Source organism: Pezoporus wallicus, unplaced genomic scaffold, assembly GCF_028554395.1.
Source record: "Pezoporus wallicus isolate ANWC-B61680 ecotype Strahan unplaced genomic scaffold, APGP_CSIRO_Pwel_v1 contig_13595, whole genome shotgun sequence".
NCBI lineage: Eukaryota > Metazoa > Chordata > Aves > Psittaciformes > Psittacidae > Pezoporus > Pezoporus wallicus.
This window is the reverse complement of record NW_026637714.1, coordinates 32,254-51,655: the sequence shown is the minus strand read 5'-3', so window position 1 is coordinate 51,655 and position 19,402 is coordinate 32,254. Positions and strand designations below refer to the sequence as shown.

The window sequence follows — 19,402 nt, the reverse complement described above, 5'->3', positions numbered from 1 at the left end:
ATCACAGCTTTTACTACCTTGGGAGTTCCAAAAACCATAAAAACAGATAATGGCCCAGGTTATATAGCACACAAAACACAAGCATTTCTTCAACAGTGGGGAATTCAACATGTCACAGGTATTTCACATTCTCCCCCAGGCCAAGCTATTATTGAATGCACACATAGCACCCTTAAAACTATGTTGCAGAAACAAAAAAGGGGAAGTTCAGGGTTAACCCCACAAGAACGTATAGTGAAAGTTTGTTATGTTTTGAATATTTTAAATTGCTGGATGGAGGATGGACCTCCTATACAACACCATTTTGGGGGTTCTAAGAATTTTGAACAGGGGAAAGCTCATGTTAAAGAACGTAATCTTGAAACTCATTAATGGGAAGGACCGTTCCCTTTAATAACCTGGGGATGAGGGTATGCTTGTGTTTCCACAGATAAAGGACCTCACTGGATCCCTGCACAATGGGTTTGTCCTGCCTTGTCTTCTGTCTCTTCATCACAAGAGGACTGACCCTACTGAGGTTTCCCACCCAGCCAAAAGAACATTAGCCAATGTGACAGGACAAGACACCCTGTGCCTGTCGGTTGCCAGACCTACGAGTCCTCTCAGACTGCTGATGGAAGCAATGGCAGCCTCGAATCCAGCGGACATGTGGGATGGCTGGCAGGTATAACAACACAGCCACAAGAAATTGATTTGTTAAGATCTATAAAAATGGATATGTATCTGTATTTTCATTATATAATTCAAAGCCAATTGTTAGTGCAGAATGTTAACTGCTCTTCAACTGTTTATGTGCTAGGCTAGGAGCATGAGTGAAAAATTGTATGAAGAATGTTTGTTTTCTTAGTTTTTATTAGCTTATACAGTTTCTTATTAATCGAGCCCTTAAGCAGATAATAACAGTGAATATACAAAACAAAGAAGGGGGAGATGTGGGGAGGGAAGATGATAAGATTTACATGAAGAACAGTTTGGGAAAGAGCTCTGAGGGCTTGGTGCTTTGACCAGCCCTGGGGCGATGAGTTGGGTCATTGAAGGCCAGAGGATGTGGGGGTTGTGAGAGGGTCTGCAGTACTGTGATAGGACTATTTACCTGGACAGCTTTACAGGGGCCAAAGAGATCGAATGTTGTGTGTATGTGCAGGTTGGGAAAGTACCGAAAAGGGGAATAAAAAGGGCTTGGTTGTAATTAAGTTGGATCTGAGTCTCTGCATCAACTTGAGTCCGTGTCGTGAAATGCCACGTGGCCCGGCACAAGTAATCCAAGAGGTTCCTCATTTGTGTGGAAGACAACTTCCTTTTACAAGTAATAGAGGAGCTGACAAGGAGAGGTGCCATGCTTGACCTTGTGCTCAACAACAGGAGGGGCTCATTGGAAATGTGATGCTCCAGGGCAGCCTTGGCTGTAGCCATCATGAGATAGTGGAGTTCGAAATCCTCAGGACAGTGAGAAGAGCGTGCAGCAAGCTCATTGCCCTGGACTTCAAGAGAGCAAACTTTGGCCTCATCAGGAACCTGCTTAGTAAGGTTCCATGGGATATAGCCCTAGAGGGCAGGGGGGCTCAAGACTGCTGATTGATGTTCAAGGATCACCTGCTACAGGATCAGGAGAGTTGCATCATGAATAGAAGGAAATGCAGCAGGAGGGCCAGGAGGCCTCCATGGATGGATAAGAAGCTGCTGAGGAAATTCAGAGGGAAAAAAGAAGCTTATAAAAGGTGGTAGTGAGAACTGGTGGCCTGGGAGGAATACAGGGACATTGCTGGGGAAGCTAGGGACCAGGTCTGGAAAGCTAAGGCTTAATAGAATTAAATATGGCAAGGGATGTGAAAGATACGAGGAAGGGATTCTACAGGTACGTAGCAAATAAAAGACAGACTAGGACACTGTCGGCCCCCTCTGGAAGCTATCAGGAGAACAGGCTACACAGGATTTGGAGAAGGCTGAGGTTCTGAATGACTTCTTTGCCTTGGTCTTCACTGGCAAAGGCTGTGACTACACCACCCAGGTCTTGGAAGGCAGGCACAGGGACTGTGAGAATGAAGACCTTGGGCCCACTGTATGAGAAGATCAGGTTTGAGACCATCTTAAGAACCTGAATGCACACAAGTCCATGGGACCAGAAGAAATCCATCTTCAGGTCCTGAAGCAGCTGGCGAATGAAGTTGCTAAGCTACTGGCCATCATATTTGAAAAATCATGGCTGTCAGGTGAAGTTCCCCATGACTGGAAAAAGGGAAATATAACACCCATTTTCAAGAAGGCAAAAATGTATGACCCAGGGAACTACAGACCAGTCAGTCTCACCTCTGTGCCTGGCAAAACCTTGGAGCAGATTCTCCTGAAAGCATGCTAAGGCACATGAAAAACAACAAGGTGGTTGGTGACAGCCAGCATGGCTTCACTAAGGGGAAATCCTGCCTGACTAATTTGGTGGCCTTCTATGATGGGGCTACAGAGAACTGATGGACACGGGCAAAGCAGCTGACATTATCTACCTGGACTTGTGCAAAATGTTTGACACTGTCTTGCACAATGTCCTTGTCTCTAAACTGGAGAAACATCAATTTGATGGATGAACCACTTGGTGGATAAAGAATTGGCTGGATGGTCGCATGGAAAAAATTGATGTCAATGGCTCAATGTCCATCTGGAGACTAGTAACGAGTGGTGTCCCTCAGCGATTGGTGTTGGGATCGATCCTGTTCAATATCTTTGTCAGCGACATGGACAGTGGGATTGAGCGTGCCCTCAGCAAGTTTTCTGAAGACACCTAGGTGCGTGGTTCAGTTGATATGCTGGAGGGAAGGAATGCCTTCCAGAGAGACCTTGACATGTTTGTGAGGTGGACCAACGCCAACCTCATTAAGTTCAGCCAAGCCAAGTGCAAGGTCCTACACCTGGGTTGGAGCAATCTCAGGCACAGATACAGGTTGGGCATAGAAGAGACTGAGAGCAGCCCTGTGGATAAGGATTAGGGGGTGTTGGTTGATGAGAAACTTAACATGAGCTGGCAGGGTGAGCTCGCAGCCCAGAAAGCCAACCGTATCCTGGGCTGCATCAAAAGAAGTGAGACCAGCAGGTTGAAGGAGGTGATCCTGCCACTCTACTCTGCTCTCGTGAGACCTCACTCGGAGTACTGTGTACAGTTCTGGTATCTTCAACATAAAAAGGACATGGAACTGTTGGAACAAGTCCAGAGGAGGGCCACAAGTATGATCAGGGGGCTGGAGCATCTCCCATGTGAAGATAGGCTGAGAAAGTTGGGGCTGTTCAGCCTGGAGAAGTATCTGAAGGGGGCCTATAAGGATGCTGGGGAGGGACTCTTCATTACGGACTGCAGTCATAGGTCAAGGGGTAATGGGTTCAGACTTAAACTTGGAAGTTTAGGTTAGATATAATGAAGAAGTTCTTAACTGTGAGGGTGGTGAGACACTGGAATGGGTTGCCTAGGGAGGTTGTGAATGCTCCGTCCCTGGTGGTGTTCAAGGCCAGGTTGGACAGAGCCTTGGGTGACATGGTTTAGTGTGAGGTGTCCCTGCCCAACGCAGGGGGTTTGGAACTATATGATCTTAAGGGTCTTTCTAATGCTAACTAGGTATTCTATGATTCTATGACTCAGGCATTTTGCCAGCAAGAACATTTACAATTTCAAATATACTTTTCTGACTGTAAACTGAAAAATTAAGAGCACCAAAAACTCTGTCCTTTTTAAGCACAAACATGGATCTGAAGCAAGTGCAGTAGGTGAACACAATACCTTGAAGACCTTTAGGTAGCTCCATGGATTTTATGATTTGTTCACTGACATCCGAGGCGCTGAGGCCCTGTAGCCTCTTCTCCCAGAAAAGCTATAAAAGAAATAAGATTGTTCATTCAAAATCACAATAATAATAATAATTAATAATAATAATAAACAACAACCCATAAATCAGCTCATGGAAATAAACACGATCAAAACAGCATCAGAACAATAAAAGACAGACAGTGCCTAGCAGCTTACAAAATAATCAAACTAACAGTCACGTAAGCTACCAAAAATGGTGGTGGGAATACCCGTTTGGCTAGTTTGTGTCAGGTGTCCAGTCTCTACTTCCTCCTGGCTTCCTCTCCTCCCTGGCAGAGCATGAGACTCAGAAAGTCATTGGTCAGAGTAAACATTACTTAGCAACTACTAAAAACATCGGTGTTATCAGCGTTGTTCCCAGGCTGAAAGTCAAAAACACAGCACTGCACCAGCTACTAAGGAGAAAAATGACTGCTACTGTTGAACCCAGGACACTGGCTTACTAGTCTGAAGATTCATCCTGAAGTTCTCGTCTGGAGATTAGCCACACCTATTCTTTAAAATGGGACTTTTCAAATTACCATAATGATAATTATGTGTCCTGTGTTCAGATTCCCACAGATGTGATCAACAATGTAACAGCAATGTCTCCACCAAATAATGAGAAAGAAACACAAGCTTTCTTAGGTGTTGTTGGTTTCTGGAGAATGAACATCCCAAATTACAGTCTGATTGTAAGTTCTCTCTATCACTTGACCCAGAAGAAGAATAATTTCAAATGGGACCCTGAGCAACAACAAGCCACTGAAAAAATTAAATGAGAGTTCATGCAGTAGCCCTTGGACCAGTCTGGACAGGGCCAGATGTGAAATATATGCTTTACACCACAGTGGAGGAGAATGGTTCTACCTGGAGCCTCTGGCAGAAAGCTCCAGGGGAGACGCAAGGTCGACCCCTCGGCTTTTGGAGCTGTGCAAAGGCACAGCTGGAACTATATCTGGCCACTGCCATTAAAGATAATAAAAAGCACTTTTTCAAATTTATTAGCAATAAAAGGAGGTCTCAGAATAACCTCCATTGTGTACTGGATACTAAGGGAAACCTAGTGATGAGGAAAAGGCTGAGGTACTTCATACTGCCTTTGCCTCAGTCTTTAATAGTCACACCAGCCATCCTCAGGGTACTCAGTTCCCTGAGTTGGATGGCAGAGATGGGGAGCTGATTGAAGTACCCATAATTCAGAAAGAAATGGTTAGCAACCTCCTGCTCCACTAAGACATATACAGGTCTATGGGGCCGGATGGGTTCCACCCAAGAGTGCAACCTCCCTCCGAGGAGCTTGCTAAGCCACTCTCCATCATCTATTAGCAGTCCTGGTCTAGTGGGCAGGTCCCAGAGGATTGGAGGTTGGCCAATGTGACGCCTCTATACAAAAAGGGCAGGAATGAAGACCCTGGAAACTATAGGCCTGTCAGCCTGACCTTAGTGCCAGGTAAGGTCATGGAGCACATGACCCTAAGTAAGATCATAAAGCACATGTGGGAAACTGGAGAGATCAGGCCCAGTCAGCATGGTTTCATGAAGGACAGTGTGGAGACAAGTGTTCTCACAGGAGAATGGATAATTGGTACATAAACTCTGAAAATCCTGAAAGATACAACAAGGCCATGAGAGGCCCAAGGAAGCTTAAGCAAGCAAGATAAGAAGAAGATGGAATTCACTGAGGTAATGAGAACTGTGGACTGTTGGCAAGCTTTTGAGGTCAAGTTCTCACACCTGTGCTTAACCAGTTATATGCTAGTTGCAAAGGGTCTTCAAGACATGTATCCAATCATAATATGCCAAATCACTGTAAGTGCATGTAAGAAATAGTATTTAAGGGGTTAAGGCTTTGTAATAAACAGCTTTTGTCTGATCATATTGATCTCTGACTGAGTCCATATATTTTCTGCAGCAAATGGCGCCTGAACAGGGACCCCCCATATTTTTCATATTGAAACTGAAGGAATTAAAGCGCGTGGCACCAAAGAAAGTGGAAAACGCGGAGCCGCAGGTACGTCGGCTGGGTTTGATCCGGTAGGACCAGGATCAGGAGGTAGTCGCCTCGGAATGGAGCCTAGTGAGCCCGGAAGACACTGCGCAGTGCAAATAAGGTAACAGCCGACGGGGTCTGGAAGAGGGTTTGGATGGGGAATCAATTAAGTAAAGAAAAAATGGTCATCCTTAAGCTCTTCCAGCATATCCTCTCAGTGAGAGGGATAGAATATGACGATAATCTGTTAAAAAGATTGTTGCTCTGGAGTAAAGAAAAAGAGCTGATCAAGGGGGTTAATGAAGCTTTTGATCTCGAGACTTTGAAAAAAATTGGGGCACGCCTGTGGGATCAAGTTACTTGTGGGTTTAAGGAGGCGAAGTCTCTTGCTGCCCCCTGGTTACTACTAAAAGGGACTCTAGCCGCAATGAAGTCTGAGAAACAGGCAGCAAAATCCATTTTTACAGCTCTCTCTGACTCGCCTTCACAACAGCAGGGCTCAGCACCTACATTAGATTCAGCACCCGGTGCTACAACCATGCTAGTGTCGTCTGCTTCAGGCATAAAACATACTGGTCAAAAACCAGCGCGCAGTACAGTACGAAAGTTTGAGGACCCTGCGCCTTTCCCCTATCCTGTGTCAACAATGCCTTTACCGGCGGTAGCTCCAGCTGATACTCAGGAGTCAGTAGCGGCTACTGAACAACTGAAACAAACTGATGTTAACCCTTTTCGTGCTGCTACTGCCCCTGAACTTAGTCCCCAAGAATTTTTGCCGGGGTGGGAGTCTCCTGAGGAGGAGAGTATAACTCCGAATAAATACCCACCCCTGCCACATACACCACCGCTTGCATCGCTCCCACTGGAGCTGCAAAATGAGTGGAACTGGGGGCAATGGACAAAATCCTTAGATAAGCAATTGCAGGACTTGCGGGGACAGATTGACAGAGGCTATCGAAAAGAATATTGATCTGGCATCTAATGCTAAAGAATCCATGCTTATGTCTCTGGCTATGGAAAATGCTAACCCAGCTTGTAAGCGTATTTTGCAGGTTTTGCCAAAATCTGCTGGTCTTCAAGAAATGATGGATGCATGTTCTAAAGTGGGCACAGCAGAGGAAAAGGCTGGATACATGGCTACTGCCTTCGCCGCTGCTGTTAAACCCCTTCTACAACAAGGTCAGGGTGATCGTGGGGGTACTAAAGGTATGAGATGTTATATTTGTGGACAGATGGGGCATTTTAAAAAGCAGTGTACTGTAAAGAAAATCAGTTCAGCAACCCGCCCCCCTCAATGTGGTGTTACTGATTTTGCAGACAAATGTTACCCTCTTTTGGGAAATTGAAATATGTCCATGTTACTATTGACACTATTCTCCTACAGGACAAGCTATTATTGAACGAACACATCAAACTTTGAAACAACTGTTGGAAAAACAAAAAACGGGGGAAGAAGGACTTACACTGGTAGCAAGGATACAGAAAGCTGTATATGTTATGAATTTGTTGTGATTGACAGGAGACTTTAATGATCCCCCCGCCATAATACATGGTCAGGCATTAGGTTCAGGTTATATGACTAAAACTCTGGGTATTCTGGTCCAGTATAAGGATTTGGAAACTGGCATTTGGAAAGGTCCTGCAGAAGTAAAACTAACTGGTCGAGGTTATATGTGTGTAATTACAGATTCCGGTCTGCGGTGGGTGCCAGCTCGATGGGTGAAACCCTGGAAAGAGCCAGCACCACCCCAGGACAACCCCCTTGTCAGTGATTGAATTAATTGAAATTTCAGCTTAGGACTTCCATTTTATGGATGTTTTCAGTCCTTCTTAAAGTGAAGAGAGCAATCTTTTTTACGTTAAAGTAAAAAAAAAAAAAAAAAAAAAACACCCACCCCCAAAAAAAAAAAAAACACACCATCCACAACCCCCCCTTCCCGAACCTACAGCGAGACAAACACGGGATACAGGCATATTGTGTGCCTTTTCGGTGGTGGGAAGGTCTTTCATATGTTCTTATCAGGGGTACTGGGCATAATGTGACTCATTTAATACAGTCTCTCTGTGATACTCATGAACTAGAAGTTGGTAAATATAAGTATGTCCAGGTTTCTATCAACCTTTGGAGATATCGCTGGCCACTTCTTCCAGCACAGGCTGGCCACCTGTGTCGGAATGAGTGTGCATTTTGGTCAGTATAAAAGCCCAAGCCTCATGCGCTGTGGGGGATGCAGAGCCTCTGCGGGGCACCCGCTAAGGTTGAGCCTGCCACCTCACACTGCAATAATGCTTCTTGGAGCTGGTTTCCTGTTAGTCTCCACAGGGTCCTTCTGCCACATTCTGTACGTGGGACTGTAGTGGAAGTAATGATTGTCTGGATTTTGTGCTTCAAATATTGTAGTTGTGTGGAGTGTGCTTGTGGGATCCCACACGCGTGTGTGTGTGTTGAGGGCAATCGGTGTTTTATGTATTGTTGGGTTCATGTAAAAGTTTTTAACGGGTAGCTGTTTAACAATTCGGGCATGAAAGGGTTAATGTAAAAGTGCGGCTGCCGGCAGGTATTTATACCTGCTGCTGAAGCAGGCAGGCGGCTGTAGCTGCTGCCCAGCAGGCCAGCTTTTGCAGGAATCCAAAAAAAAAAAAAAAGGGGGGGGGAGAAGAAGAGCTGATGCAGCAAACTCCACGACAGTTAACAATGTGCAGTTTAACCTGCCTACTTCTAAAGAACTGATACCATGGGGGAGGGGGTATATTTGTGTCCTCCTGCCTACAGGTCCATGGCGACTGCCTGCAAAGTTTGTCAAGCCTTGCCATGAGGTGGACAGACAAATGGAAAAACCTGATGCCTCAGCTACAGGAGCTGACCGTGAATACCCCAAGCAGAATGAGACAGTGGAAGAGAAAGAACAAATAACTGCAAAACATCACTTGGGGACAACTGAAAAGTAACATCCTGAATATGTGTGCTTGTAAAGTAGCTATTATTAGAGGCTGTGATTTTGTGTATAAAACCACCTGTATTTACTAGCCAGTTGCTAATATGAAACTATGCCTTGTATTGTATAGATTTGTCACTTGTAAAAGAGATGTTAGAGTATGGAAATTTGCAGTAGCTGCTGGAAAATGCTAAGGCAAAAGCTAGAAAGATTTTAATACAATGGTAGTGTTATAAAGCAGGTGATGGAACAAATTAAGAGAGTGGGAGAATTCCACTGGTAAGAAATTTCTTTGGCTAGTCCCTTGCTGCCACCAGCATCTTCAAGATGCTGCTGCACCCTGTAATAGTTACTCTGCTAATGTAAATTTGTGTGTGCCTTGCTGTAGTAGCGACTTGTTACTGGATGAAGCAGGTGAAACTCTGCATTGACAACAAAGTGCAAGGACTGAGGCTGACAAAAGGACTGCTACCACAATCAAGGGCAAGACTGGGTTGGCCTCTGTGTTTGCCACCAAGAAGAACCTTTAGCTCCACTGTTGGCTGCAACCCAGCAGGCGTGGAGCGGTGGGTTCACATGCCATGCCAGACCTTGATGTGAAGGATGGCCTCCCCTGTTACCAGAGAGCCATACAGGAGAAAAAAGGGTCAGGCCCAGCAGCCTGTAGTTGGCATATGTTGGAGATATGATCTAGGCCGAATCCCCTGCTCAAGTAGGGTCACCCAAAACATATATAAAACAAAAAGGGGGAGATGTGGAGACAGTGTTCTCACAGGAGAATGGATAATTGGTACATAAACTCTATAAATCCTGAAAGATACAACAAGGCTGTGAGAGGCCCAAGGAAGCTTAAGCAAGCAAGATAAGAAGAAGATGGAATTCACTGAAGTAATGAGAACTGTGGACTGTTGGCAAGCTTTCGGGGTCAAGTTCCCACACCTGTGCTTAACCAATTATATGCTAGTTGCAAAGGGTCTTCAAGACATGTATCCAATCATAATATGCCAAATCACTGTAAGTGCACGTAATAGTATTTAAGGGGTTAAGGCTTTGTAATAAACAGCTTTTTGTCTGATCATATTGATCTCTGACTGAGTCCATATATTTTCCGCGGCAATGGTTGGACTTGATAATCTTAAAGGTCTTTTCCAACCTAGCTGTTTCTATGATTCTATGATTTGGTGACGGTGCTGGTGAGGGTTCCTGAATAGGTTAGACAAATCACCCTCCGACTGGGTGGGTTGTCCAGCAGGGTCCCCATAACGGGATGCAGACGGGCTGGTTTGGGATCCCAACAGCTGACTGTACTGGAGGATGAAATCAGCCTGACTGTGAAGGAGTGGGAAAAGAGTGAGTGGTCCAGAGTCTCCATGCATCCTTGGCATAGACCATCTCAGGAGAGGGTACCGATGGGTTTTTGGTATAGCTACCTTGGAGATGGAGGAAATTAAGCAGCTGCCTACCTTGCCAAGTCTCTCAGAGGACCCATGTGTTCTGGAGTTCCTTAAGGTTGAAGAACAAGTGCTGATTACTATCACAACGGTGTACCAATGGCAACATAGAACCAACTGAGACTCATTGATTCCCATCCATAAGCTGATCCATCAACTGGAGAGCTAAGGAGTGATCAGCAGGACCTGCTCACCCTTTAATAGCCCCATATGGCGGTGCAAAAGGCTAATGGAGAGTCAAGATTAACAGCAGACTACCAAGGCCTGAATGAGGACACACCACCATTGAGTGCTGCCAGATGAAATATGCTGGAAATTAGATATGAATTGGAGTCAAAGGCAGGATGGACATCATCAGATTCCAATGGATGTGACCAACAAGATAACAGCAAAGTCTCCACCAAGTAATAAGAAACACACACAAGCTTTCTTAGGCGTTGTGGGTTTCTGGAGAATGCACATCCCAAATTACAGCCTGATTGTAAGCCCTCTCTATCACATGATCCGGAAGAAGAACGATTTCAAATGGGGCCCTGAGCAAAAAGCCTTTGAAGAAATTAAACAGGAGTTGGTTTATGCAGTGGCCTTTGGAACAGTCCCAACAGAGCAAGATGTAAAAAGTACGGCCTACACCACAACCGGGGAGAGAGAATGGTCCTACCTGGAGCCTCTGGCAGAAAGCTCCAGGGGAGACTTGAGGTTGACCCCTCAGCTTTTGGAGTCAGGGATACAGAGGATCCGAGGCCAGCTATGCTTCAAATGCAAAAGAGACACTGCCAGCCTAGGAAAGGGTTAGAGCTGCTTCAGATGTGATTGGCACTGAAGCACAGCTCCTCCTGGCACCACGGTTGCCTGTGCCGGGCTGGATGTTCAAAGGCATCTACACATCATGCAACTAATGCTAGGTGGAGTTGCAATAATCACACAACGAGCTCAAATAGGAAATCCCAGTCATCCAGGAATTCTAGAAGTCATCATGGACTGGCCAGAAGGCCAAGGTTTGGTAATGTCATCAGAAGAGGAGGTGTTACATTCTAAAGAGGCCCCACTGTATGAAAAAATTCCAGAAAGTGAGAAGCTATATGCCTTGTTTATTGATGGGTCCTGTCGTACTGTGGGAAAGTATAGGAGATGGAAGGCAGCTGTATGAAGTCCCCCATGACAAGTTGCGGAAACTGCTGAAGGAGAGGGTGAATCTGTCAGTTTGCCGAGGTGAAAGCCATTCAGCTGGCCCTGGACATTGCTGAACGAGAAAAGTGGCCAGTACTTTATCTCTATACTGACTCATGGATGGTGGCAAATGCCCTGTGGGGGTGGTTGCAACAATGAAAGCAGAGTAACTGGCAACACAGAGGTAAACCCATCTGGGCTGCTGCACTGTGGCAAGATACTGCTGCCTGGGTGCAGAACCTGGTGGTGAAGATATGCCACATAGATGCTCATGTACCCAAGAGTCAGGCCACTGAGGAACACCAGAACAACCAACAGGTAGATAAAGCTGCTAAGACTGAAATGGCTCAGGTGGATGTAGATTAGTAACATAAGGGTGATTTATTTTAAGGCAGGTGGGCCCATGACACCTCCGGCCATCAAGGCAGAGATGCAATATATAGATGGAGGAGGATGGCTGAAGTACAAATATGGGGAGACCTGGCAGATTGATTATATCACACTCCCACTGACCCACTAAGGCAAGCACCATGTGCTTAGGATGGTGGAAGCAACCACCGTATTGCTGGAAACATATGCTGTCCTCCATGCCACTGCCCAGAACACTACCCTGAGCCTTGAGAAAGAATACCAATGGTGACATGGAACCCCAGAAAGAATTGAGTCAGACAACAGGACTCATTTCCAGAACAATCTTATAGACGCTTGGGCCAAAGAGCATGGCATCAAGTGGGTATATCACATGCCCTATCATGTACCAGCCTCTGGGGAAAATTGAATGGTACAATGAGCTGTTAAAAACTACACTGAGAGCAATGGGTGGTGGGACTTCAGACACTGAGATAAACATTTATCAAAAACCACCTGGTTGGTTAACACTAGATGGTCTGCAAAACGAGATGTCACTGAGTAAGTGTAGGTACAAGGGAAAGTGATCCATAAAAAGATTGATTTGCAGCACCATTCCATTTGATCCAGTTAGGTACAGAATACTTGACAGACAAATAACTCATTTAAGTGATTGCATAAAAGATTTACTGCCTATAATAATTTCAGATAGTTACAGGACTTCATCTGCTTCACATTCACTCTTCTCATTGATGAATGCTCAAATTCAGGAGCACAAGTGGAGCATTAATGCTCCATGAAGTGCTGCTAGAGCTAGTGGCCTTTTTGCTAAATAGGAGGGAGGGAGAAAACAATGTGATTTTAAAACAGCAATCAACACCAACTAAGAGGAAGATGACAGATACAGTTGTATGATTTTTTGATTAATCATTAATTTCAATTTCAGCAATGCTAATCTGACTTTGTAAAATCTAAACCACTACCCTTAAATTCATCAAGAATGTATCATATCTTATTAAAACCTACTAAAGTATAACAATGGAGAGCAGGCTAAAACAGGGAGGATTGTTGCTTTGGGTTTTTTTGGTTTTTTGGTTTTCTTTTCTTGCAGGGCCCACTAACAATCTTTCAGGATACCTTTTCTTACACTGATTTATCAGTGGCCTCTGCGAGGGGGAAAAAAACCCAAAAGCCACAGGAATAGTAATAAAACCTATCTTAAGTAAGTTTATGGAGAGTTGAAACATTTTGAGCAGGTTGATGATTAAAAAAGATGTTAAAGCACTCTGAAGAAAACTGCAATTGAGGCTATTAGATTTGCTGATTAGGAACTTACAGATACTCCTATCATTTGATTAGATATAAGAATTCAAGAAATCTCCATGGATTGACTGGTACTGTTATTTAAAGAAAAGCCAAGCAAAGGAAGAAGACTGGATAGTTAAGAGAAACCTAGTGAGTACCAGAAGACTCCATCAGAGCATGCATGCATACATGCACAGCTCATGTTCTGACTCTACCTACTTCCAGGATTCTCCAAAACATTTCCAATTTTTCTTGGGTAAAGTTTAGCATTCTGATGATCATATAAAACCTTTAAGAATGGTTTTGAAAGCTTTAAGATGCTGTCTTGCAGAGCTGTTGATTGAAAAAGGCTTAGACAACCTCATGACACTTCTTGTGTGCAATGAACAAGCACCCCAAATACATGGAAACAGCAGTTGCCACAACGATCTGTTGCTCTAATTGACAGATTTACCTATATGAAGATCATAGGCATGTAGGCTTAAATTATAGGTTTAAAAAAACAATAGAATCATAGAATAGTTAGGGTTGGAAAGGAACTTAAGATCATCTAGTTCCAACCCCCCTGCCATGGGCAGGGACACCTCACACTAAACCATGTCACCCAAGGCTCTGTCCAGCCTGGCCTTGAACAACGCCAGGGATGGAGCATTCACAACTTCCTTGGGCAACCTGTTCCACTGCCTCACCACTCTCACAGTAAAGAACTTCTTCCTTATATCTAACTTGAACTTTCCCTGTTTATGTTTGAACCCATTGCCCCTTATCCTATCATGACAGTCCCTATTAAAGAGTCCCCCCCAGCATCCTATTCATCCCCCTTCAGATACTGGAAGGCTGCTATGAGGACTCCATGCAGCCTTTTCTCCAGGCTGAATAGCCCCAACTTTCTCATCCTATCTTCATACAGGAGGTGCTCCAGCCCCCTGATCATACTAGTGGACATCCTCTGGACTTGCTACAACAGTTCCATGTCCTTCTTATGTTGAGGACACCAGAACTGTACACAGTACTCCTAGTGAGGTCTCACAAGAGCAGAGTAGAGGGCAGGATCACCTCTTTTGTCCTGCTGGCCATGCTCCTTTTGATGAAGATCAGGATACAATTGGCTTTCTGGGCTGCAAGCACACACTGCCAGCTCATGTTAAGTTTCTCATCAACCAACACCCCCAAATCCTTCTCCGCAGGGCTGCTCTGAATCTCTTCTCTGCCCAACCTGTATCTGTGCATGTGATTGCTCTGACCCAGGTGTGTGTGACTATAAACTAACAGTAAAATACAGCAAACTGTTCTAACTTGCTGACACACAGGGAATAAGGAATGTCTGGATGATGGGGGAAGTAACATCACGGGACTGATAACAATTAAGGAGACAGTAAATAAGACCAAAGACGCTAACCTTCAAGATAACAGAGACTAGAACAGAACAAAAGCAAGGACATACCACTGCTTAACTCAGCACTAGGACTCTGTGACACCAGAAAGGTGCCATAACTTTCATATGCTTTGGTGATTATTACTGGTTCAGCAGACATGTCCAAAAGGAAATTCCTGACACACCAAGTGTAGTAGTTCAAAAAGAAAACCCCAAGAATGTGAAGAGAATCAACAGACACATGCAGTTATGCATCTTTAGATCTGAACGCGATACACTTACATGGTCCCTGTTGAACTTCATGGGACCAACAGTGAGGTTAGCTGAGGCCTTCAAATCTTGCTAAAATATCTCAACAAAATGAACCAATACAGCTCAATATTTCTTCTTTTTCTTTCACACCTGAATTTAGAGGATGCTGATTCTAAATTCCTTATGTTATTTCTTACAAGCACAGTATTCAAGATGTTTGAAAGTGCAGTATTAGAGACAGCTTGAGTTTCAAAGGAAATGTTAAGTTAGTGACATATGAGTATAGAAAAATTTGAACATGTTTATGCATTTTCCTCTCATCCCTGCACTCGTAAGATAGAATAAGATGTTTCAAATTAACTCAAAAAATACAAGTCAGACTTAAAAACAATACCTCAGTCCAGTATACACTACGTTACCTACCTGATCACTCGTTCATTAACTAGATTCCTGTTTCTTCTCAGCTCCCTCCTCCCCATAAAAAAAACAAAACAACAAAACCCAAACAAAAAAAGCACTGTGTGAACAGGCAATCTGTCATTAATATAAAGAAAAGCAGGTAAAGGATAACTTGTGCAAGATGAGTTTATGTTACTGTGGTTTGTATTTATAGTAGTAGCAGTGAAAAAGAGGGATTTAAAATACTTTTTTTTCATTGATTTTGCACTACGTTATTCTGTATAAAAGAGAGATTACTTCTTGATGAGAACCATGTATTTTATAGAAACTTCTATTAAGAAGCTGCACATGAAATTTTTTTAATATTTGATGTCCAATTGCAACATATCTGAATTTCAGCACATATCTGAATTTCAAGAGGAATGTGTCAATGAAATATGAATGAAGATTTGGATTAAGAAATATTAATCTCCAGATGAAATTACTGTTGTTTCTGTATTTTTTTAAATTCTATGTATTACACACATTTCTTTAAGTAATCTTCAAGACGAGAATTCTTATCAGAATTTCACAGCTGAAAACAAGCACATTTTCAGCTTGTTTCAACCTTCTGAGCAGTAACAATGTAAATAGATAAATTCTTACCTGTTGTGGCTGCTCCATCACTCGCTGTGAGTCAGACCGTACTTTGTTACTAGGATGATTAGTAACTTTGGTGACTGGTTGTTTGAAAATTGATGCAGTTTGTCTGATTGGTAAAGCTGTATTTAAGTCTGGTTTTCCCTGTAAAAAAAAAAAAAAAAACAACAAGAAAAAGTGAATTAACAAAAGTTATACATAAAAAGTATACAAATTATTGTTGGATTCACCCTCTTCTACTGATGTTCAAAACAAGGAGGTTTTCTTTGGAGTGAAGATTTCCAATGAATGCTGTACTTAACTAACCTTTGCCAGTCATCCATTTTAAAGAAAGGAGAAAAAAAAAAAGTAACATGCAACTGGTTCCACAGATTTTCACCTTCTTGGGAAGAATCAAACTGCTTGAAAGTCCATCTTTTGTTAAAATATATATGTTAATTGTTCAAGTGACTTACATTCTGAAACAACACAGCTTCACGATCAGATGTCAAAATGAAATCTCCAAAGCTTCATGAATATATAGAGTTCCAAGTCTTAGAGGACAACAACTTCCTACATAACATTGGTCACTAATTTCCTAAGCAATCTCTACATCAAACAATCCTTAATTAAGTGCAGCAAGTTATTCCAGAAAGAAACTAAAACTATATCAACTTTAACAAGTCTTTTGACAAAGCTAGTTTTTATCAGGTTTGTGAAGTGATGATTCCCAGACATTGGATATAACTTTACCAACACTATCTTGTCACACATGTAACCCTTAGACCTTTGGAGATATTAGTACCTAAACCCTTCTCCATAGCAACAACCCCAGAAGCATTTAGGGTGAGGGAATAGAATTCTCACCTGTACGCCATTCCAGTTTTCTAGATCTGTCTCTTTATCCAAAATCAGACTGAGTTTGAAGTGCTGTGCCAACAGAACACCTTACAGCTTTCTGTTTGCAATTCCCATTTCTTCCAAGTCCTCAACACAAAATTTCAAACTTTTCTGATCTGCATTTTGCCTGATATTTTTCTTAAAAACTGAATTTTTTATTACTTTTTTTTTTAAAGATACAAGGATGTGACTGAGAAGACAGGTCATTATATTGAAACAAGAGAGACACTGAAAATAAATATCTTATGATACATATTTTCCCAATAAACATTAATCAAAAAGCAAGTTCACTATTTTGCAGGAGAGTTTTAAGCACTTCAAAACATTTAGTAGCCATATCTAGCTTCCGGCAAAGAAAAATGGTTAAGCTTTTGCTTTTTAGAAGTTTATGGTTACTTGTTCAAAAGGAAGAAAAGTAAGTTCTTATGTAATATTTCATATCTCAGAAGTTTTATAATTGGCTGTGAGATCATAGCTCAAAATTTACACAATGAACATTGACATTAGACTCCATCCAAGGATCATCTTAAAAGAGTTTTTCATTTGGATTTACTTAGAATCCTAAATTTGTGAGATAAATTAATCTTTTGGGCTTATAAATGGGAATTAAACTTCAATCTTCAATTCCTCCACATTTAGAGTATACAATTTGGACTACACAACTTCACAAAAGATATTATTGTAAGGACCAGAGAGCCCATGTTTGTTTGAAAATCATTCATTTCTAAACTGAACACTCTGGAATTCCAGATGATGAAAGTAAGAATACTGACTAGAGATATTCTGCAATGATCTGTATAAAAACAAATTTAAAAGTATGGTGAGAGGCTTAGGTTTATTAAGCAACAAGACTTCTCTTCACTACATTGGTCTCAGATTAAATTCATATTTTAAGAGTATGTATCCCTCTTTTAGAGCTGTGCTAGAGCAATCTGACAAGGCAGTTCCTCCACCTTCAGAATGTCCTGTATTTTAGCATACATCTGTTATTGCAGGGTGGCTGATGAGAAAGGGAGTGTGAAGTCATTCTTTCTATATGCGTACAGGACATAATCTAAAACCCAGCAATAGAGTATCATCTTTTCACTCCCCAGAAAGTAATTTCCATCATGAAGACCATTCTACAGGCAATCCACTTAATCTCAAAATACATCCTTACATACTACAGTGGTTATTGCATTGGCTGCTCCTATCCAAATATTTGATTCATCTGATGGGTGAGGGGAGAGGCAAAGGAAGAAGGCTCTTTCTATCACCTCTCCAGGGTGACACAGTGCTATTAGATCCATCCTGGCAGATAAAATAAGGAATTCCTCCATGCAATTCTAAGGAGTGTAACTGTGTCATGGTTTAAGCCCAGGGAGCAACCCAGAACCACGCAGCTGCTCGCTCACTCCCCCCTTTCCTCCCCCCGCTCCTGGAGGGATGAGGAGAAGAATCGAAGGAATGTAACTCCCATGGATTGAGATAAGAACAGTCCAATAACTAAGTGTCCTGGGTTCAGCAGTAGCAGTTATTTTTCTCCTTCTTAGTAGATGGTGCAGAGCTGTATAACACAAACCCACTACTGCAACCACTAATAATAATAATGATAAGGGAAATAACAAGGGAAGAGAATACAACCGCTCACCACCCACCGACCAATACCCAGCCCGAGCTGAGCAGGGATTGAGCCCTTCCGGGTAACTGCCCCCAGTTTATATACTGGGCATGACGTGCTGTGGTATGGAATATACCTCTTTGGCTACTTTGGGTCAGGTGTCCTGTCTCTGCTTCCTCCCGGCTTCCCCTCCTCCCTGGCAGAGCATGAGACTCACAAAGTCCTTGGCCAGAGTAAACATTACTTAGCAACAACTAAAAACATCGGTGTTATCGGCGCTGTTCCCAGGCTGAAAGTCAAAACCACAGCACTGCACCAGCTACTAAGAAGGAGAAAAATGACTGCTACTGCTGAACCCAGGACAAACTGATAGGAAAGAGCAACAGAATAACACTTCATATTTATCTAGGCATCTCAACATAACCTAAAGAGAGGACTAGTTTTAAAATTTCAGGCCTCAATTTTTACATGCAGCTGGCAGAGATGGTGGTTTAACAAAAGTACTATGCATTTTCTTAGCTATTCAGTAATTTGATTCAATTCATACACTCATTTATAAGTTAGTGCTGTAGCATTTTGAGAGTCCTTCTTGTCATGGTTTAAATCCAGCTGGCAACTAAGTACCACACAGCCGTTCATTCACACCATCTGCCTTCCTCCCCTCCAGGCAGGATGGGGAGGAAAATCAAAGGAATGTAAAACCTGAGGGTTGTGATATGTACAGTTTAATAACTGAAATGAAGCATAATATAATACTACTACTATGAATAATAATAATGATGATAAGGGAAATAACAAGGGGAGAGAATATAAAACTAAAAGGGGAAAGGAAAAAAAACCCAATAAACAGAAGTGCTGCACAATACAACTGCTCACCACCTGCTGAAAGATACCCAGCCTGACATGAGCAGTGATCGATCCTTCTGGGTGACTACTCCAAGGTTATATACTGAGCATGGTGTGCTGTGGTATGGAATATCCCTTTAGCTACTTTGGGTCAGGTGTCCTGTCTCTGCTCCCTCCCAGCTTCTTGTGCCCCTCTTCACTGGCAGAGCATGAGAGACTGAAAAGTCCTTGATCAGGGTAAGTGCTACTGAGCAACAACTAAAACATAGGTGTGTTATCAGCATTGTTCTGAGACTGAAACCAAAACACAGCACTGCACCAGCTACTAGGAAGAAAATTAACTCTATCCCAGCTAAACCCAGAACATTGCTTAATACTCATTT

General features: G+C 42.8%; 1 protein-coding gene across 4 annotated transcripts in view; it reads right to left on the bottom strand.

The window, feature by feature from the left end:
- The window catches only part of LOC130598185 (methyl-CpG-binding domain protein 2), a 61,384-nt gene that overhangs the window by 21,565 nt on the left and 20,417 nt on the right, over positions 1-19,402 (bottom strand). For all 4 annotated transcript variants that reach the window (XR_008971955.1, XR_008971956.1, XM_057407386.1 and 1 more), the window contains exons 3-4: positions 15,701-15,838; positions 3,761-3,851 (exon numbers count right to left, since the gene is read on the bottom strand). Coding sequence is in view for 2 of the 4 variants with exons in the window: in XM_057407386.1 (XP_057263369.1) it covers positions 3,761-3,851; positions 15,701-15,838 (229 nt within the window). In the remaining 2 variants the exon portion in view is untranslated. The remainder of the gene's footprint in view (positions 1-3,760; positions 3,852-15,700; positions 15,839-19,402) is intronic.